The sequence below is a fragment of the Athene noctua genome, chromosome 2 (genome assembly GCF_965140245.1).
Source record: "Athene noctua chromosome 2, bAthNoc1.hap1.1, whole genome shotgun sequence".
Taxonomy (NCBI): domain Eukaryota; kingdom Metazoa; phylum Chordata; class Aves; order Strigiformes; family Strigidae; genus Athene; species Athene noctua.
Window position 1 is genome coordinate 165449567 of NC_134038.1, and position 21283 is coordinate 165470849.

The window sequence follows — 21283 nt, forward strand, 5'->3', positions numbered from 1 at the left end:
GGGAGACAACCGAGTCAACAAGCCAAACACATAAGACCAAGGAAGCCACACACTGAATCTCTACACAGCCCACGTTTACAAGAGCCAGACCTGACTGGAGCCCAGTCCCAGGGAGGCGGGAGGTCCTTCCCCAACAGGGAACTCTGCACAGGGCATCCCCCTCACACACAGACACTGCCCCTCCTGCAAGGGGTCCCAGCTTTATCCCTCAGTGGGACACCTGACCTTTGGTCACTCAGTGCGGGACACCCGGGGCTCCTTTACCCAATGGCTCTGTCTGCCAGGCCGGCCCCACCCTGGAGGGAAGCTTAAAGGTAAACTCAGCCTCCCTTTGGGAAGGGCTGTGGGAGTCACCCATATGCCAACCTTAATGTGGGGCTTGGGTTTGAAACCCCAGCATTTCAAGTACCCCCCTGTGAGGACAGGCTGAGAGAGTTGGGGGGTTCAGCTGGAGAAGAGAAGGCTCCGGGGAGACCTTAGAGCGGCCTCCCAGGGCTGAAAGGGGCTGCAGGAATGGGGGGAGGGACTCTTGATCGGGGGTGTAGGGATGGGTCAAGGGGCAACAGTTTTAAACTGAGAGGGGGGAGATTTAGATGAGATGTAAGGCAGAAATTCTTCCCTGTGAGGGTGGTGAGGCCGTGGCACAGGTTGCCCAGAGCAGCTGTGGCTGCCCCCTCCCTGGAAGGGTTCAAGGCCAGGTTGGACGGGGCTTTGGGCAACCTGGGCTAGGGGAAGGTGTCCCTGCCTGGGGCAGGGGGGTTGGAACTGGGTGATCTTTAAGGTCCCTTCCAACCCAAACCATCCTGTGATTCTTGACTGGCAACACTAACCACTTAGGCATTTATTTAACAGTTACCTAGTTATATAGTAGAATTTTCTCGCGTGTTGATATAGGTCCAGTAGGAATATAGTTATGGCCTGTACCCATATGTAGAGAAATCACTTTATATATCACTGTTCGTGGCATATACATAAGCATGAGAAGTAACATCAGTTGCTTCTCATATGTCAAGAAAATGCTGTTCTATAGCAGCAAGAAGAAAAAGTATTCTTGTGTTTGAATATTCAACAAACAATGGTATCATTAGTATATTTCTGATTTATTCCCTTTGTTCTATGATTTAGGAGGCTTTTTTAAAAGAAGGGGTGTTTATTCTTCTCTTGACATACAGCCTTTCCTGAGTACTAAGGATGTTCTATTCAAGGCAGCTATTTCTAGTTAAGTTTCTCATAGACTTTCTCTCATGTAAATTGTCATGTTTAGAAATTGCTTTGGACCAAATGTGTACTTAGTGGAAAAAAGGTACAGATGCTTTCTTACAAAGTATTCACCAGCAGGTTTGTATGAATTGATAGTTGAACAATTTACGATGAAAATCGATGCAGAAGGAACTTGGAGGAGGAAGGATTTGAGATGAAAAGAGCAGGAGGTGACAAAGTAGTTTGGCAGCAGTATTAAAATAATCGGGGTTTTGGCACTTCTTAGACATAGCATTTGTAGTTGCATTGAAGTTAGCCTTGAATATTTCTAGATTGCATGGGATGTGGGTAAAAACAAGTAGCTGAAAAGTTTTGGGGTAATGTGTTAAGGGTTTCTCATGCAGTTTCTTCTTCCACCTTTCCCACAGGGAACAGTAACTGAAGAGAAATCAAAGGCTACCCACCATGTTTATCCAAGTCCTACCTCAATGGATGATGGTAAAGTTCCTTCCTAATTTTTAAGTGGAAATAGTCTTGCAACTAAATTCTGTTAGCACTTACACGAGCTTTTGCACAGACAAAAAGCCCTAGCCCGCTCCTGAGAGCCACTGGAAAAGTCTTTGTAGGTTTGACAACTTCACATAAAATCATTGTGTCCTGCTTCTAACTATTGGGTGTAATGTTCACATTTTTAATTGATGCAACATTTTCACCTTAAGGTGCGTAACACTGAGTACTCTTCAGTGATTGTGTTGGAAATTGAGATATTATTTATTGCTGAATGCAGATAGACATTTTGTTTGTCCCAAATAACTTGCAGGCTGAAGGGCAGCAAAGCTAAGGATCTGGGAGAACTTAAAGAAATTAACTTAGATTAAAAATTAAAAGGAAGGATGGTGGAAGTAAGGGGCTTAAAACTAAAGTTTCCATTGTTTTTTTTTCTGCTGTTGCTTCTGTGGTGTCTTCCAGCGTGTAAGTATAGGTCAGAATGTTGAGTGAAACATTATTAGGAATCAACTAGATGTGTGAAAGGTAGATAGATGCTAAAGTAAATGAGAATTGAAAAACTGTCTGCCATGTTCTTGTCCTTCCAGGTGACAGGTTGGGAATGCTAATCCCTGTCATTGCATGGGGTTTGGCAAGGTGGACACAGTAACAAGTGGACCTGATAAATGGAGATTGTAGGCTTTATTATAATGCAGTCTGCCTCTCTATGAAGTACATAGGTTCCAGAAAAGCAATTTAACAGATGCATCCTTCAGCAAATAACAAAAAAACTGTGCTTAATTCTTTTCATCTTAAATACATTTAATTGTCTCGTGGATCACCGTTGCTGAGTCTGACATAAATTAGCTTTTTCTGATACGCCCTGGCATCTGATGGCCACTAGATGGAAGTGCTTACTCCTGTGTAGGAATGATCATGGCATGTGTGTCCTCTGGTGCTTGTCTGTGTTCTGTACTTCTGGTAATAGGGTGCCTAGCCACAGGTTTGTATTTATTTTTAACCACTTCAGGCCTGGTAGGTCCCATCTGGCTTGTAGTCTGTGAACATAGAGCTGTGCTAGACAGAGCTCTCTTAACCCCTGATTATTCTAAGATGAGAAAACAGCCATGAATTCAAACAGTGTAACTTCATACAGGTTCAAAGCCTCAGTGTTTCTCTTTTAATCCTGCTTGGGCCATAATCTCAAATTTTGGGTTTCAGGGGTAGGTTACTACATTGTGTCAGATATGCAGTTTAAAAGGAAAAATACCCCTTTAAAACACCAGTCAGACTGAGTGTGTGCCTTACTGCAAAATCAGCAAAGTATTAATGTCGCTCAGTGAATCTGTATTAACTTGAAGTCCTTATTAGCACTGCTGTAAAATAAGAAAGTTGAAATAAAAGTTCTGTTAGACTCTTAAAGGTTTTTATTAGAATCTGTTTCACCACCACCTGCTGCCCTGACATTCTTCCTTCAAAACTCTATTAAATACCTGTTAAGAGTAGAATTTAGTACTGGGAAGAGAGGATCTTTTGAAATAAATGTAAATCAGTAGACTAAGTTAATGAGGGGATTCAGATGTCTGGTGAGGATACAAAAAGACAGAGGGGGAATATTTACCACTTGACAAGAAAGCATTTTGGGAGAAGTTCAGTCTTTTTGTTTATACAGAGTTTTTTTTTTTAAAGTGACAGATTGGAGCATGTGTCTCTCTCTCCATGTTATTTCTGCTGTCTTTATTGAATGTCCTCTCTGAGGATTGGTGTGTGTCCTGTTCTGAGTTCCTGGCCCAGCTGGCCAAGAAGTCTGGGAGATGAGATGGGACGAGATGAGCTGGCAGAGGATTGTGCTTCCACCTGTCAGCCAGAAATGCCTCTGACTGTTTCAGGCCTCTTTAAATCTTAATCTGGAGTGTGTTAGGGTATGAATGTGTTTGTCTAGGAAAGGAAATGTAATAATTCTTAGCATCAGAGTGACTTTACTACTGTAACACCTGTGTCATACAGGCAGAGCACATGCATGCTTAGACATGGCAAGGCTAATGCAGGCAAGTGTGTTCCTGTGGCAGGCCAGGCCGTTGTAATTGCACTTCAGTGGACTTTTATCAGAGATGATTGCAATGACTTCACTATGACTGACTACGGAAGGCAAAATAGTTTTTAATGGGCTTTACAATCTGAATCTGATGCTACATCTCTTTCCCCTCTGCAGATGAATGGTTGAGACCTGTGATGAAAAAAGACAAGCAGGTGCTGGTACACTGGGGCTTCTTTCCAGACAGGTAAAGAAAGGTGGGGGAAGAAAGCAGACCCTGGATCTGACTTAAGTGTGTTGATGAAAAAGTCTTGATTAAAACTTGCAAGTAGGAAAATCCCTGTCTCCAGACAAGCTGCTTCTTTAGCTTACTGAGTCTTACCTCTCTGAATAGCAGCGCTCTGTGGTTATCGGTAGTGAACCTGCATGGGGAACGTCCCAGCTATGTTTTCATGTTATGTAGTATATGACAAGTTCAGGCCTATCTCAGGCTGACTTGTCTAATAATTTAATGCAAGTATACAGTACTGCATTCCTGTTGGTTTGATTCTGAATGATTGTACATCACTGTTCGTATTATTAGACGAGCAGTGGTTGTCTTATGGAGTATAACCACGCAGTAATGTAGCATTGCTGCCATTTATCTCAATGTCCAGAGCTTGAAAAGATTTAATCAGTGGTTTAAAACAAATATGCGTACCCGTTTGTGATACTGTCAGGTGGGTGAGGTTAGGAGTCTGTTTTTCTACAGTCGCTAGTAAGGATGCAAATTGAACCAGACTTTCAAAGGGCGGAGTAAGCCTTTCCATAGGGTTAGTAAGACTGTAAAGCCAAAAGAGAGAACTTTTAATCAGCTTGTTGGACTTACTTCAAGAGATTTCACTCCATGAGTTGCCTTTAGTCAAGTGCAAGTGTCTGTTGAATGAACATATTTGAGCAAGCTGTCTTGTGTTGTTAGAAGATGTTAAAATATAGCGTATGTACTCTTAGTAACTTAAATATATTTGTTATAACTGGTTTCTGAGTCCGGGTTATGGAAAGCTCAAAAGATTGTAGTAACCCAGCATTGGCTTCAATTTAAATAACTTTTTCAGGGTACTAATACCTTCTTTGCTGTGCGTGCACAGAATTCTCAGGAACCATATGCCTATTTCAGTGGAAGAGAGCAAACAACAATCACACTTAAGTTTCTTTCTTCATACAAATGAAGAACCTTTAAGTGTTTTTATATTTATATCATATGAGTCAAGTTTGTGTTGACTCTGTGTATATGTATTTATAAATATCAGTGAAGACATGAGGAATGCTGTATACACATCTCTTCTTGTGTGTGACTTACCCCAGTTGCTCAGTACACGGCTGGTGTTGATTACAAAGTATTTTGGCTTTTGCTGTTACTGAGTGCAGTTTCTTAGGATTTATAAATAGGCTTTTGAGGGAATAGCATGTGGAAAAGTGAATGTAAATAATAAATGATTTCTACAGCAGTAGTGGTTGAAGGAGAGGGTGCACACTCCTTTGTTACAGGAATCCGGTATCTCTTGCTTTAAACTCATAAGAACAGAAACAAGTTAATTAGCTTAATGCCAGGGTTTGAACAGGTGACTCGGAAACTGCATTTATACCTCTGAATCTAGAGAGTAGATTTGCAATTTTAAACTGGAGCTGTCTTCACTGAGATGGCTTTTAAATTCAGAAAGTTAAAAATGTGCATTAGATGTCTTGGAGCCCCCTCCCTTTTCAGTGTGTCCTATTCCTGTAGCAGAAACCAGTAATTATTCCTTAAACTTTTTGTTGAGTGGAAAGTACTTTTCTATTCTATCTCAGCAATATGATTTGCACATGTCAGAATTGCTGAATAAGTATTCCTGCTGATGATTTTTCTGGATGAACACCCCAGGGGACCAATTTTGTCTTCTCTTGACTTCTCTCATTAGCTATGACACTTGGGTTCATGCCAATGAAATAGATGCTGAAATTGAGGATCCTCCAATTCCTGAAAAGCCATGGAAGGTAAGTCTCTCTTAAAGAGTTTCCCAGAGTTACTATATTGGTATAGCTCATGTGCAGGTGCTACTAGATAGATGTTTAAACATGCTGCTGAGTAACAGTGACTGTATTTATATATATATATATATATATGTATTTATATATATATATATATGTATTTATATATATATGTATTTATATATATATATATATGTGGAAAAGCAGAATGATGTTTCTAGAGCCATATTGAAAACACCTAAAACATTTCTTTGGTCTGGGGAGGAATGCTTTTGAAAAACTAAAAGGACAGGCTTATGCATCCCTGATGGTGCCAAAATGACCGTGTTTATTTTGGCCTGACTTGCAGTGTTTTCTGTTAAAGGTAAGTCCTTCCCTTAGTGCTGAAGTGCAGCCATTTCTGGGATGAAACCTGACAACCCATTAGAAGGCATAATGGCATTATAGGGTGTTTGAGGAGAAGTGGGTAAAATACCATATCTTCATGATGTTTTTGAAAAAATATTGTTAGAGAAAAGAACTATCAGGTTAGAAACCTGAGATTACCACACATGTATTACAGGGCTTAAAATGCACGTTGTGTGCAGACAGTACATCTCTTTCTATAATATAGAAATGGCCAAAAGTACTAGGAGTTAGATAATATGGAAATTAAGAAGCTGCTTTAGGAGAACAAATCTGAATTTTGGTAGTCTGTGGTACAACTGAAATCTTGTCTGTCCTCTTTGAGTTATTGTAATAACAACATGATTTCCAACAGATTCAGCTACTGGGATCAAAATAAAGCTGTGGTCTGGTTGACAGATTGTGCGTGGCTGTGGGCTCCCCCATCCTCTGGTTTCACACTGCTACAGAAGCTCTTGAGTTCATTTATCTTAGCGCAGTACTACTGTAGATAACAGCTTCTGTACGCTCTTCATACAGGGCACAGTTTAAGTTTCTTGATCCTGCTAAAATCCTTGGCATTGCTAATGAACTGTAGTGTGTGAATGCAGCTGTCCCTAGAGTTAGAGCCAACATGGGAGTGAATGAAAAAACTGGTAGCTGTTTAAGGAATTCCCAGGGGTCGTATCTCGCCTTTCTTTATGGAAAGGTTCAATTTAATGCCAACTCTGCTCTTAACTGCTGTTGTAATGATGCAGTCAGTCAGTGCTTCTCTATCTGTCGAACATCTGAGCAGTCAAACCAACATCAGCAACCTTATTTAGGTTCTCTACAGAATTGGTTTTCTTTGTAGAGGAATGATTTGCCTTTCTGATTTAGTTTGTTGCAAGAGAAGGATATAGAGCAGTTACAATCAAACAGTAGTAATTGCTACTTCATTGTTCTTTCGTTGGACTTACTGTTCTATACATAACATGCCATGTTCTCTGTGTGTGCTGTTGGTCTCAACAGCAGAGTTAAAGAGCAGCTCAGGTCAGAAAATAACTTGACATCTGTGTCTTCTTTGCAAGATATGACCAACTCTTTGTAATTTTTTTTGTCTTTTCTGGCACATCTGCTAAGGTGATCTGTATATTTTAGATGAGTTTGATGGTAATTTTCAGCATCCAAAGTATGCTCTTAATACAGAGCTGTTGTCCCAGCTGTGAGAACTGACCTCACACTTCAGAAGGCTTAAATGACTGAAGAGCAGACATGACTTTCAGTAGACTTACAGTTGTGTTCATCCTTGTATTGCCTCATGAAACTGTTACCTATTATGTGTGAAACCATTACAAGATATTTGCATATTCAGACCCTGGTAACAAAGCTGCAAGTACTTCCTTAATCCCATGAGGTCTGTCAGGGAAGTATTTTTTCAGAAAGTATTGGCGTGTCACTACATCGTTCTGTTCTTTAGGTTCATGCCAAGTGGATTTTGGACACAGATATATTCAATGAATGGATGAATGAAGAAGATTATGAGGTAGATGAGAACAGGAAATCAGTGAGTTTTCGACAGAGAATCTCAATGAAAAATGAAGAGGTGGGTGGTTCTTTGCTTAATGGGTGACCTGTTGACATGTTCCTGACCTGTTGACACGTTCTTTATCTCTCCATAAGTCAAATTTTTGGAATTCAAAAGTTGCTAAAGTTAAGCTGGTTAAACAGTTTGAGGTGCCTCTGATAACACAGTCTAGTTTAACTTTGTTCTGACATAATTCCTTTATCCAGACGTGTAAGTGTGCACTTTGAACTTGTTTTTTTTTAATTCCCCCTTCCTGAAGATGGTAGGACGCACTCTGTGCTTTCGCGTAACTGAAGCCAGGTGTGTGTTAAACAGCATCAGTTAATATTTGATTTCTGAATTCTGTGTACCTGTTGAAACTAATCCTGTATCTCTCCCAATGCAGGAAGTTAGTTAGAACTCTGAAAGCATTTTCGTTTAACATTGAGGCCAGGCTACTCACTAGGAAATCTGTCCTGGTGAATAGAGTATATTGAACAAGTCACACATTAGCATTTGGCTCTTGCTCTGTTTCAAGAGCATGGTTCTTAAGTACATAGTTATTGCAGCATCTGAGGGGTGGCTGTAGAGAACTTAGGGGTTTTCACACTGGCAAGTAGAAATATTTGGGAGCTGTATGTGGTGCATGCTGTGATATTATTACTTTCAGCTTCTCTGTTGTGGGATGTATTAAGGAAGAGTGTAGCCTACAGTGTTTCAATAACTATAGTATATTTGGTATGAGCTAACTAATTCACTTCTCTAACAGCCTGTACGTAGCCCGGAGAGGAGAGACAGGAAGGCAGCAGCAAGTACAAGGAAGAGAAAGCATTCTCCCTCTCCACCTCCCACTCCTGTGGAGTCAAGAAAAAAGACAGGGAAGAAAGGGTGAGTGTTTAGGTTCTGGAATTTGAGGCAAATTTTCTTGAAGAAATGCTTATGGGGAGATCTGTCACCTTCCACTTGTCTCGCCTTAGATTACAGAAGAATAATTATTTCTACAATAGACTTGAGTGATTTTGCTTGTGCAGTGTATGTAATTTCTTTACCCCTCTGTAGAAATGTATTGCCTGCAGGTGGAAGGGAATCTACTGCAAGTTGTCATGTTATCTGCATCAGGGACAGGATTCATTGCTGCATCAAGTGTAGAACTTATCAAATGAAAAGTTACTCGACTGCTTCTAAAATAACTCAACCTAGTTCTGTTAGTGCAATCATGTTGTACAGGTACACTTCTTGAAGTATAGCCCCATAAATAACTGCATTTAATTAAAGAGGTTTTTTTATGTACATAGGCAGGTATTTTAAAGTCCACTTCTTGAATGCAGCTTTAACAGTAGCGTTTGTGGCCTACAGATTTTTTTTTTTTCCAATGCTAGTTTGATCTCAAAAAACAACTCGATATATCCAAAAAAAAGCTTATTTATGGGGGTTTATATGTGGATATGGAGGGGAGCACTTCTGAACAAAAAATTCACGTCTTGTTTAATAGACCTGTTGGGCTCTAATAAGACAAAACTGAAAATTTATCATCCGAGGTGAGAAGGAACTGCTTTATAATCTGAATTACTTTTTTGTTCAAAATGTAAAGCCTGAGTTAGATTCTGTAAGGAGAGGTGTGGGTGATTCTGCCTTTAATTCCAAAATGGCTTCCTCAGTACAGGGAGTTGATTCCACAAGCTAGCCTTTCTCCTCAAACAAGGCAGATGCCTTGAGATGGTCTGTTGCCTCCTTTGTTCTGCACAGCAGATGCCCTTATTGCCGTTTCAGAAAGGACAGATGTAAGTGAATCACTGCTCCCTTGAATCTCACTAGTATGAAAGTGTTGCCAACCTGCTGGAGACAGTTTTAGGTTGGAATCAGGATTTTTATACAGTGGTGTTCTCTTGTCTTGAAACAGTTAAAAAGAATTATTTTTTTTGAAGCTTACTTGTTTAGTAATTATAGAGAGGATATTTTTCATTAACTCCACCAGCACCACTTCATGCAGCATTCATATTTTCATAAGTGTTATAACCCAGTCCTTGAATCCTTGTATCTGAAGAATAACATCAAGATGAGAACATGACAGTTGCAGCTGGCAGAGAATTTGTGTGTGATCTGTTTTAGACAAGCAGCCTTATATGGGAAAAGGAGAGGGCAGAAAGAAGAAGATGAGCAAGAAGATCTTACGAAGGACATGGAGGATCCCACACCAGTACCTAATATAGAAGAAGTGGTACTTCCCAAAAATGGTAAAATATGCATACATTGGATTGTTTGAATGTTAAAACAGTTGCTCGAACAGCACTGAAAAATACACATGTATTTTGTCCAATCTTTGCAATACTTTGTGGCCGTGGGGCCAGGTGATCTGTGCCTGTCTAAATTTATCTACTCAGGGATTTGAATGTGACAGCTGAGAAGGGCAGCAGATTCACCTTTTGGCTTTTTGAAATACTTCTACAAAAATCCACTTAAACATTTAGTTTCACCCATTTTAGGGTTGCTCTCACCCATTATACAGACTTCATGTTTTGGGGGATGGAGTGTAGTGGAGGAAAATAATTGTATGCCAAGTACCCAAGATAAGCACATTAAGTGAGTGGAAATTCTAGCAACGTGCCATACGCATTCAGCTCTTAATTCTTTTCCGAAAAGTGTTGATCTGTGCAATACCTGTTGAGTAAAGATAAGTCAAAAAAAATTAATTCCTTTTATCAGGTCCTTGACACCAAACTGTTTTGGGTGTCACACCATTTGGTGTTCCCTTGGTTTGAACTTGCGTGTGAGAATTGTTACGTGTTGTACAGGTGGAAAAAGTACCATACTTAGTCCACTAACTGCATGAATAGAAGCTGCTTTGTGTTCAGATGTGAAATTACAGAGAAATCAAAGTCAGTCTTTTGTGCTCTGCACAGGTGAACTCTTTCGAACTGCAGTGACCCAACAGAACCGTTTATTGATAAGATACTAAAAGCATGCTAGGCTTTAATAATTGTATCTTGTCTGATGATTACTCATCAGAGTTTCAATCTTGCTTGCTTTTGTAGTGAACCCAAAGAAGGACAGTGAAAACACGCCTGTGAAAGGAGGAACAGTAGCAGACCTCGGTAAAACAAATGCACAACACTCTCCAGCACCCTGGCCCCTAAATTTTATAGTAAAGTCTTGCTTGCAGGCCAACAGAGCCAATATTTTTAAATCTCTCAATTTTAAAAGCAATCCACAATTCTACTCTTACTGAATTAATTCCATTATTATGTGTATTCCGAGTTGAAATTTACTGACTCTTTTTCTCTTGCGAGGCTGTTCCCTTGTAGGCATTTTTAAAAAAATGTTTTTAATGACATGTAAGTTCTTTCCTGGCAATTTTTTATTACTGGGAATCAAAGTGAATCACAGGTTCCCTGAGCTTTGCTAAGCTTTTGACATAAGAGATACAAACTGGTGTCCCATATCCTGTTATACAAGGGTACATCTAGGGCACTGGGAAAGGCAGTAATTAGGTATGGATTCCTGAGTGTGGAAAAATTCTAATTATCCTTCCTCTGTATTCTCATCAGTTCCCTTGTCTGGGATAGCTGAGTGCCTGCATGAGGATGAGATTGCCTTAATGATGTGTGTGGTCCACTCTGGCTTCCTCCTCACTTCCCTTCCAAAACAAAGGAAATATTCTTCCAGTTAAGCAACTGTATTGCTAGAAAGGCTTATGAGCAATCAGATGCTTTTTATTAGTGTAATTCTCAGTGCTTTTACCTTTCAGATGAACAGGATGAGGAGACAGTGGCAACTGGAGGAAAGGTAACAGCAGCTGTTTCTTACTAAGCTTGATAGAAAATGAGATCATAGAATCACAGAATGGGTTGGGTTGGGAGGGACCTCTAAGGGCCATCTAGTTCCAACCCCCTGCCACAGGCAGGGACACCTTTCACTAGCCCAGGTTGCCCAAAGCTCCGTCCAACCTGGCATCTACCACCTCTGTGGGCAACCTGTGCCAGTATCTCACCACCCTCATCGTAAAAAAAACTTGCTTATGTCTAGTATGAATCTCCTCTCTCTTAGTTTAAAACCATGATCCTTTGTTCTAGCAAGATCTTAATCTCATTTTCAGTAACTGAGCCTGTAATGATTAAATTAGTTACTGATAGGAATGTTGGTTTGCTATTCTAAAAAAACCCAACTATGAATGCTGTGAGATTATTTTGTATTTTTAAATCTGGTATATTAATAATGAGAATGAGGTCACAGATGCAAAGTCTTTTCAAAGCAGCATTTTTTCGCATGCAAGATTTTTCAAAGGTTATGCTTTTTCTTTAGTCTTAGGACTAAATCTAAACTCAGAATAGTCTTCCTGATCATTTTAATAGACTTGCCAGAGATGTTTCTGTACTGCATTGCGTTGCTGGGATGCCAGGCAATATTTTTAACAGCTTGCTTAGTATAAGATGGCTTGCCTGGTCATGCAGGTAAGAAAAGGTCACATCTGTGTTTAGTTCATACAGTTGCAGGCCTGCACAGAGACTTGGATGTGTCCTTAGTTACACATGTAAGAAAATCTGACTTTCCATACTGGTGTACTTGTAGTTTTACCTTATTGCAGTTCCTATGTCCAGTTTGTTTATGTGTAGTCAGAAGTGCTCAAATATCCTTTGTCATGCTTCAAAATGGGGAAAGAGCAATTCTAGGTACACAGACCACTGGCTAACTGGTCAGCAAGCTTTCATTTAGGTTTTAGGCATGGGTATCATACAGAGGAACAGTGGGTTTGAGTATCTAGATGTAGACATGTGAACAGAGATTCCCAAAATATGGTTCTTAGGCAAGCACCATTTTCCAAGTTAGGGAAACCCAACTCAAAAGGAACACAACAGCAGGCTTTTCCAGTATGGGAGATGCTGGGTTTTTTTCTGGCGTAACTTCTCCATCCCTGAGTGTGACCTGGAACTGTGGAATTTGTGCAGCAGCCTTAGTATTTGTTCCGTGTTGGATTGGAAGAGATTTGCTTTTTATGTCCTTTGTTAAACAGTGGTTTTTTTGCAGGGGATGTGATCTGTTGTTTCTCTGTTGAGAGGAGAAGGGTGTTGGAAGTTAAGGGGATGATGAGAGGAAGGACTTCTTTTCTGAATAGCTGTTGTCAGATCACTAAGTATATTTAGAATGATACCTTGTTGTTTTGGGGGGAATTTAGTCCCAGAAAAAGATACACTGTTGGTACAAATGACTCTTTTAAGATCTTGCTTTAGGGACTTTGTTATTTTTAACAGTCTGTTCTGTTTTACTGAAATCTGCCTGGGTTAGTATATTCAGGTACAGAAAAGCATTTAATGTTGAGTTGCCCACAGGCTCTTCAGATAGCACCTGAGGGTTTCTTGTACAGTTCTAATCATGTCCTGACCCTGTTTTTATGCCACCTCTGTGGCCTTCTCTTTATCCTTTGGCTCAGGAAGCAAATGTGTGCTGGAACTCAAGTTGTGGAACAGCTAGTATTCATTTACCAGAGGCTTCTCTTGTGATGGTACAGAAAGTGACCAAAAACTTGTCCTCTGCTTGGGAATTTTACAAAATCTTGCTCACTGGTGTCTTCACAGCCCTGCATGAGCAAACTCATGGGCCTGTTCCCCCTCTGAGTGGAAATAGATGCAGGGACATACAGAGTTACAAACTGAACTTAGTATCACTTCTTCACAAGAGAGAAATATCCAAGACCAACTTTAACATTGATCAAAGTGAGTTTATCCAAGCAAGAATTTAGTGTAATGAGACACAGGTTTGCAGACAGGAAGCTGTTACTGCTGGCATGTGTCTCCCAGTGAAAGTAGAAGTAATGAATCTGATTTCCGTTAATGCCTTTCTGAGGAGTGAGGTTAATTGGGGGAAGAGTGGCAAAAAAGACATGCCATCTTAGTCAATATGAAAAACTGGTGCAGTGTCAGTAGCTGGAGATGGCAGCAAGAGCTAGGCTGACAGCTCACAAAGCACTCTAAATTGGTGCTGTATTCATTACACGTGGCTGCAGTATACTGCAGAACTGAAATGCAGTGTTTTCTCCCCAAGTTAGAGCATGCTTAATTTCATAAACAAGAAAGGAAGTGTGTTCTAACTGTACTGCCAACAATCAGATTTCAGAACTGGCTCTACAAAAACTTCTTACTGGCCTTGTGCTTCCTTTAATATTTTTTTGAACACAGATTACACTTTCTCTGGTCCCAGAGATCTTCCCCACTGACCAGAGATTTCATCAGGAAAAGCTTATTCTGGACAGGATTGGAAAGCACTTGTGTTGAACTACCTTTGTGCTGTCTGAGAATTGTTAAGTACGTCTTCTGCAGCCCACTAACCATTGTATTCCCTCCGTGATACAGGAAGATGAAGATCCAAACAAAGGTGATCAAAGTCGGTCAATTGATCCAGGTGAAGATAATGTCACAGAACAAACCAACCACATCATTATTCCAAGCTATGCATCTTGGTTTGACTACAACTGGTAAGAAAGTAATTGGGAAAGGGGAAGACTTAGTTTTGGTGATTTTCTCATAAATCAGGCAGAGACCTAAAAGAAATTACTTCTAGGTCTAGTTTCCCATGTATGGGTACATCTTTACCATTTAAAAATCTTTCTGACTGACTTCTGGCAGTTTTCAGGTATTGGGAATGAGGAAGAGAATTTCAAACAGCATAGATCTTCAGTCTTCCTTCTCAGAATCTTTTGCTTTACACGGATTTTTATTTTCTTTCCCCCCCTGGGAAAATAATTCCTTTTTCTTCCCTACTCTCTAGTCTTTGTATGATCTGTCTGTGTTTGTATCTCCTTCTGAAAGCTCATGGCTTTACTTTGCTTCAGATCTTGACTTTGAGGATAAATCACTGATTATACAGGGAGGATACTGGTTTCATTTTGGAATCTTCCTTGGAGTCAGAGGTTTGTGGTGTGCTATGACCATATAACTCACTATAGTAATGTTCTAATGTTCTCTGTATACTCAGACTTCTGTGGTGTGGGAAGAGAGGAAATGGCTGGGAATGCAAGTCCCTCTACGAGTTAAACTCATGTAGTAGGTTTTTTTTAAAATAAAAACTGCTTTGCAAACAGAATAAGGAATGGTCAGTTGTCTGGAAGGGCTGTCATTTGAGTGTGTGTTTTGTCTCACTTCTAGAAGTTGAGACATTATTCAGGCTGGAATCTAAAAAGATGTGCTATGACACTTGAGTATTAGGATTCACATGCAACTTTCCAAGGTGGGTAACTTTATAGTAGTGAATTAAGATGAGAAGTGAACTGTTAGTGTAAGGGTTGGTTCAGTTTCCAGCTCTGGTAAACTTCGTTACCTTGAGTCAGTGAGGTAGCCTGTGTCAGTGCTGGTGACTTGAGCTGACCTAAATCCCCATAGATAGAACCCTCTGTTTTCTCAGTCCCCTTGCTGTCCTGCTCTGACATGATCCTGGAAGCAGAAAAGCCAAGGATCACAGTCTGGATTTCTAGGAGCTCTGGTTGCGTTGCGAGTGGAAAGGCTCGAGGTGTATTTCTGGTGCACACGGAGAATGAAATGCTTCACTGCTGTGCTTTAGAAAGGGATAAAGATCTGGATCTGCTGTAGATCAGAAAAAGCAACTTTGTGTAGCTCAAACTAGTTGAGGTTTACTTTACACCAAGGCTGGTATATCTGTAGTCTCTGTGCTTCAATTCCTTGTTTGTAAAGTGAAGGTGCAATAATACTTCCCTACTGAGAACATGACAACAGTGGCATTTTGTCACGAGATCACTCTGATGCTAATGTACAAGTGCTTTTTGGGCATGACTGGTAATAATGCTTGGTTAAAAATTCTTGATTGGTGCATTTGTAGTAGCAGCAGTAATTGTGACCGTGTTCCTGGGAGCTGAATCAGTCTGTGAAACACAGCTAAAAGCCTAATGTGCTATTTTTGAAGAAACGGAATAAACCTCTCTTTGCATCAGGTGTACTTGCTCTGACCTTGTAAAAGGCAAACTTAAAGCATCTCTGACAGCAGCAGTGGACATCCACAAGGTAGCAGCTTGATGTGAAAAGAAGCTTTGATTTTTGGATTCTAGTGCTCCAGAAACAGCATGTTAAGCTGATTTGGATTTAAGGCTGAAATAACAGCACAGCTGTGCGATGGACATTTTTGTCTCTGAGATGTCTCCAGTCACAACTAATTTAAAGCAAGCTGAAGAACAGTTCTAATCTACTTCTCTGAAAATGTCTTATAAACTGCTGTTTTAGAAGTCTTTGCTAAAATTAATTTTCTAGTAAAAAGATAAATTTTATTTAATGCTCAGTTCAGTTTCAGTGTAGGCTGTTAAGATTTGGGCAACTTCATTGCAAGAACTAGATCATTTCTTTGTTACTGAAATCCATATAGTTTATTGTTATCTTTATCTTCAAGTTAGAGTGTTTTCCTATGAATGACAAGTTAAGAGTAAGCAGTATCAGCATAAAAGGACAAGTGAACGGTAGGTTAAAAACTGAACATACAGGAGGAGGGAAGGTTTGTAAAGAACATATTTTTCTGCGTTTCCTTTAAAAGTAACAATTCCTAAAGGACTGTTGTAGTTCTCCAGATTTTAACTTGCATAAATTATGTGCCATTCTACGAGCTTGTCTTCGGTTGCTCTAACAAGCTCTGCATTTCTGACACTTTTTTATAAAATGGAAGGTTATTTTAATCTTGAAGCTATTTTCTTGCCTAGTAATAGGTGGGTTAAATCTTAGGTCCGTCAAAGAATTTGCATATGAAGATATTGGAAAAGAATGAGTTGACTGATCAAGTTCCATATACTCTGGCTGTTTACTTGCATTATAATTTTGCTTTGCAGTAAAAACCCTACTATATCACATTATACGCCATCGATAACACAAAATGATCTTCATTTGTTGCTGGTAGAACTCCACAGGTGTAATCACCCTGCAATTAAAGTGTTTCAGGACCAAATTTCCTTATTTATATTAAAATAAATTATATCACTTCCTCCAGTCCTTTATTTAGAATGTGATTTCATAAGTTTCTGCAGTGCTATTTACATTGTCAGGCTGGTAGTACGTGCAGAATGGAAGATTCTACTGAAAGAACATTTAAACTTAAATACTTGACCTGGAACGGCTATGAAAGGAAAAATAAAAATACATCTGTCAAATAACTAAAGCTGAATGTTCTGTGATCTTTACCTTAGTTTATTTTATATAATGCATAGCATCTTAGGTATCGTTCGTTCTGCTCTTCTATATGTGGTCAGGTTTTGCTCCATATTTCTTCCTTGGAGTGCAGAGGGGAAGAATTATTTCTAAGACAGTTTAGTTGCTCCGAATATCCATGCTTTGGATTTTATTTTCTCAGTTGACCAGGGAGGTACTAGCTGCATTCTTGAAGCCAGTCTCCTACCTGACTTGTGAGCACTAGTAATTACTGTAGATCCAACTTTGGAATTGTACTCGAAGCGCTTAATTGCACTCCCATCTTCTAAGTATATACCCTAAAAGCTTAGTTTCTTTGAGGTACTGGTGTTTTGCTGAATGTTTGCACTAACTATGTTGGAGAATAAAGATGCTTCTGTCGGAATACAGAACTTGTGAAGGTACAGTTGAAAACGGGCTGCTGCTCAGTACTTTAGGGCAGCTTTGGGTGCGTAGTTTTGCTTTGATCAGTAACTGAATTTTGTGATGTTATTTTAATGCAGCTTTGCTTATTTGATGAAATAAGCAAGTTTCCAGGGGGTCATTAAAAAAAACAAACCCAAAAACCTACGATATAAATGTTCTCCCTCAAAATAGTCATTTGAAGGTGAAGGTACTCCGAGATTATTTAGTTTTTGGTATCTGAATTGTGTATTTTTCTCACAGTATTCATGTGATTGAACGTCGTGCTCTTCCTGAATTCTTCAATGGAAAAAACAAGTCCAAGACTCCAGAAATGTAAGTAAAAATATGTCAATATAGGCATATAAAAGTGTGGTAAGATAAAGGAGCTTCTAGTGAATCCTGTGCTCACTTCAGCTGTGTGTGTGTTAAGTTAACATTGTCCGTAGGGGCATGAAAAGTGGAGAACATCTGTACAACCACTTCTTGTAGTTTGATAATGTTTGTGCATTAGTGTAGTAAAGGTATAAGTTTAAATACCAAAGTAATAGTTAATAGTGGTTATCCAAGAAAAATAAAACTAGTTTCTCCCAAGTAGGATTGGAACAAATTTTTGAACTTCTTGTGGTACAAGACGTGATCATCTTCCAAAGACATCTGAAAAATTTCATGATACTGTATAAACTTCATAATCCTCCTTATTTTTTCTCTCTCCTCTCATGCCATGCTATATTTTTGAGACTCGGGAGTTCTGTGTGTAAGCACTGACACAGAGTTTGTTGTAGGATGCTGTGTCAGATTGTGGAATGGGTTTTGCACAGTTATCTGTGGTGATTTCACAGTTCCCTGAGCAGCTGATGGGTAATTCTGAAAGTACAGGTGAGGGTTGGAAAATGAATCTTCACAGGCCTGAGATATAACTGTGTTTTCAAATATTAGGTAGTCTGATTTAAATCAGAGAGCTGGAGTTGTGCACTGCAAGAAGAAAAACACTTTTTTTTTTTTTTTTAATATATAGCTGTTCCAAACCCTCTAGTGGCCTTTTAGTTCTGGACATGCCTATTAAATCTTGTTGAGTTCTCTCAGTTGAATTCGGATCCAGTTTGTACCTATCTCATTTGCTTGTGGGATCTGGTATCGACTGCAGAACTTAAGTGTTCTTAACTCAAAATTATACACACATAGTTGTTTAAACAGCTTAATAACAAAAAAAAGCTGATTATTGTCTTGAGGTATTGCAGGTTTTTTCATACATCAAATTATTAACTTCTGATCTGACTTAGTAGTGCAACAAGATAAGCTGCTGATTTTACATCAAATGCTTATCTTGAGAAGCTACTGCAAGGCTTGTTATATATCTCCCCCGAGCCTTCTTTTCTCCAGCTGAACCCCCCAACTCTCTCAGCCTGTCCTCACAGGGGGGTGCTCCAGCCCCCCCAGCATCCCCGTGGCCTCCTCTGGCCCCGCTCGAGCAGGTCCGTGTCCTTCTGCTGTTGGTGCCCCAGAGCTGGACCCAGCCCTGCAGGGGGGTCTCAGGAGAGGGGAGCAGAGGGGGAGAATCCCCCCCTGGCCCTGCTGCCCACGCTGCTCTGGGTGCAGCCCAGCACACGGGTGGCTTTCTGGGCTGTGAGCTCACATTGCTGCCTCACAGGCTGTTTCCCATCCACTAATACCCCCAAGTCCTTCTCCTCGGGGCTGCTCTCCATCCCCTCCTCATCCAGCCTGTGTTTGTGCTTGGGACCCATGGGCAGGACCTTGCACTTGGCCTTGTTGCACTTCATGAGGTTTGTACTTTGAAATTTTGAAGACTTTGCAGTCTTGAAAGGTGATTGACTAAAGGAAAATGTTCAACATCAGGCTTTTGATTAATGTGCTTGTTTCTACTAAAATTATTATCCTAAAACCTCTGAGGTCACCAAAAAAAAGAAAATAATAAATTTAACACCATTGTATGCTGTTGACTTGGACAGTGGAATTAGGCTAGTTGTGTCCACTTTATCTTGGTATCAAATTTTTGTCTAGTTACAAAGCAACTTTTGGGGATTTTAAACCATTTAAAAAAAAAAAAGCTACTAAATGAAGCGTTTGAGGTGTCTTCTCAGTACATTGTCTTAAGATCAGCCAAGCCGTGCATTTTTCATTTCTTCAACAATATTTCTTCAAACTGATTTTTTTTTTCCCCCAGTTCTTGGTTCAAATGATAGTGGTAATATCATCCTGCATTGCTGTTCCAGCAGGTAAATAAAGCAGACTTCAGAGAGAGTGTTCTTGTGCTTGAATCTCCTCAGGCATGACTGATATTTTGGGAGGCTTCTGATCTAACACTGAGGTAGCAATTAGAAACTAAGCTTTTTCAGCTAGGAGAAGAGAAGGATAGGGAGGCTTTATAGTAGTTGCCCAGTGCACAAGGAGGTTACTGAGAAGATGGAGCCAGGCTTGTTACTGAGGTGTGTGGCAGGAGAAAAACAAGTCAAACTGAAACACATCAAGTTCTGTCTTGATGTAACAGAAACTTTTAGCTCTGAAGAAGGTGAAGCACTGGGATAGGGCCCTGAGAAGCTGGGAATGCTCTGCCTTGGAGTCTTTCAGGCCTTGCTGGACAAAGCCCTAAGCAACCTGGTCAAAATGCAGTGCTGACCATGGCTTGAGGAGGAGATTGGCTTAGAGATCTCCTGCAGTCCCTGGCACCCTGAATGATTTTCAGTCTATAGTCTTTACTTGCAGCTTCTCTACGTGTCTGAGTTGCAGAGGTAACTATAGCTGCATCATAGTGATCCAAAATGTATTTGACACTAACTCTGCTCCATCAGTTTTACTGTTCAGCATATTTTTGGTTTGGGTATTCTAGGACTTATTGCTTAAGACTGCACATAGATTGAATTTTTAAAGAATGCTTATCTTTCATATTTGCCATTGATGTGGTCATCGTATGTAATCCCATGCTTCCTTTGTCAGCTGACATCAAACATCAGGTCTCCTGATATCCATGAGCTGCCACTGGTTATTGCCTACGAGTGAAGCAAATTCAGGGACTCCTCCCAATCATGGCGTTACCCTAGAGGTGTATTTTTGTTGCCATTTAGGGATTGTAGAAATAGCATATGGTCTTGGCTTTGTGTTTTATTTTTAAATAAACATCCTTCTGAATGGAAATGTTTTGCCTCCAGCTTAATTTTCAGGCCAAACAAAATACCATGTTTCAGAAGCTCACACAGGTTTATTCTTGTGACAGTAGTGCCTAGGGGCTGGTTTCTGGCTTAAAAGGGATTTTAACTGAATGCTTTGACAATTGACAAGTTTTAGCTTGATGGCTAATGTCATTGTTGAAAACAGACTCCCTTCAGGATAAAATTTAGGGATGTTTCTGTCTTAGGCTTCTCTCTTCACCTAGTAATGTGACCTGAACTAATAAATATTAAATTAATTTCTGCAGCCAAGACTGCTTTTGAACAGGTGGTAACCTGGTAACCTACTCTTGAATAGGTGGTAACCCAGTTCTCTCCAGGAGCATTCAGAAGTGTTCCTGCATATTCCTCTATGGAAGAAGCTTCCTTTTTTTCTTGCTTACCAAACATTCAATGTGGAGGAGCCCAACACCTAGTCCCATAACTTTTTTCCAGTGTGCTTTGTATATAATTTGGTCAGAATGAAGATGTGGGATTTTGGCAAGAGTGTGTACTTGCGGCATCTGTCTGCTTGTCTTGCCTGTGAAAGGCATTGGTGCTCTGTCTCCGTGAGATCTATATTTTTGGTTACCAGCTGCTTTTGCACACTGCATATGAGACATCCCTGTCTTGAATTCTCCAAAGGCAGAAATCTGCTTATAATATGCTGTTTTGAACACACCTTTGCATACGATAGTCACTTGTGTTTGGCAGATTGTTTTTGTTCCATCTAAAGAACGGGGCTGACCATGATTTTATGATAGTTGATTTTGTTCTGAACAACTTGTATTAGGAAGCATTAGTATGTTCCAGAAATTTACTGAAAATACTGCAAAAGCCTGTGAAGCAATGGCTGCAGTGCAGGGAATGGGCTGAACCCCCAAACCTG

The 21283-nt window shown here is 40.0% G+C and overlaps 1 protein-coding gene across 4 annotated transcripts in view; it reads left to right on the forward strand.

Annotated features, from left to right (window-relative positions):
• SMARCC1 (SWI/SNF related BAF chromatin remodeling complex subunit C1) overlaps positions 1 to 21283 on the forward strand; it is a 93023-nt gene that overhangs the window by 22470 nt on the left and 49270 nt on the right. For all 4 annotated transcript variants that reach the window (XM_074901041.1, XM_074901040.1, XM_074901039.1 and 1 more), the window contains exons 6-15: positions 1629 to 1698; positions 3899 to 3968; positions 5659 to 5734; positions 7572 to 7697; positions 8428 to 8546; positions 9768 to 9892; positions 10691 to 10750; positions 11404 to 11441; positions 14003 to 14124; positions 17495 to 17566. In XM_074901041.1, coding sequence (XP_074757142.1) covers positions 1629 to 1698; positions 3899 to 3968; positions 5659 to 5734; positions 7572 to 7697; positions 8428 to 8546; positions 9768 to 9892; positions 10691 to 10750; positions 11404 to 11441; positions 14003 to 14124; positions 17495 to 17566 — 878 coding nt within the window. The remainder of the gene's footprint in view (positions 1 to 1628; positions 1699 to 3898; positions 3969 to 5658; positions 5735 to 7571; positions 7698 to 8427; positions 8547 to 9767; positions 9893 to 10690; positions 10751 to 11403; positions 11442 to 14002; positions 14125 to 17494; positions 17567 to 21283) is intronic.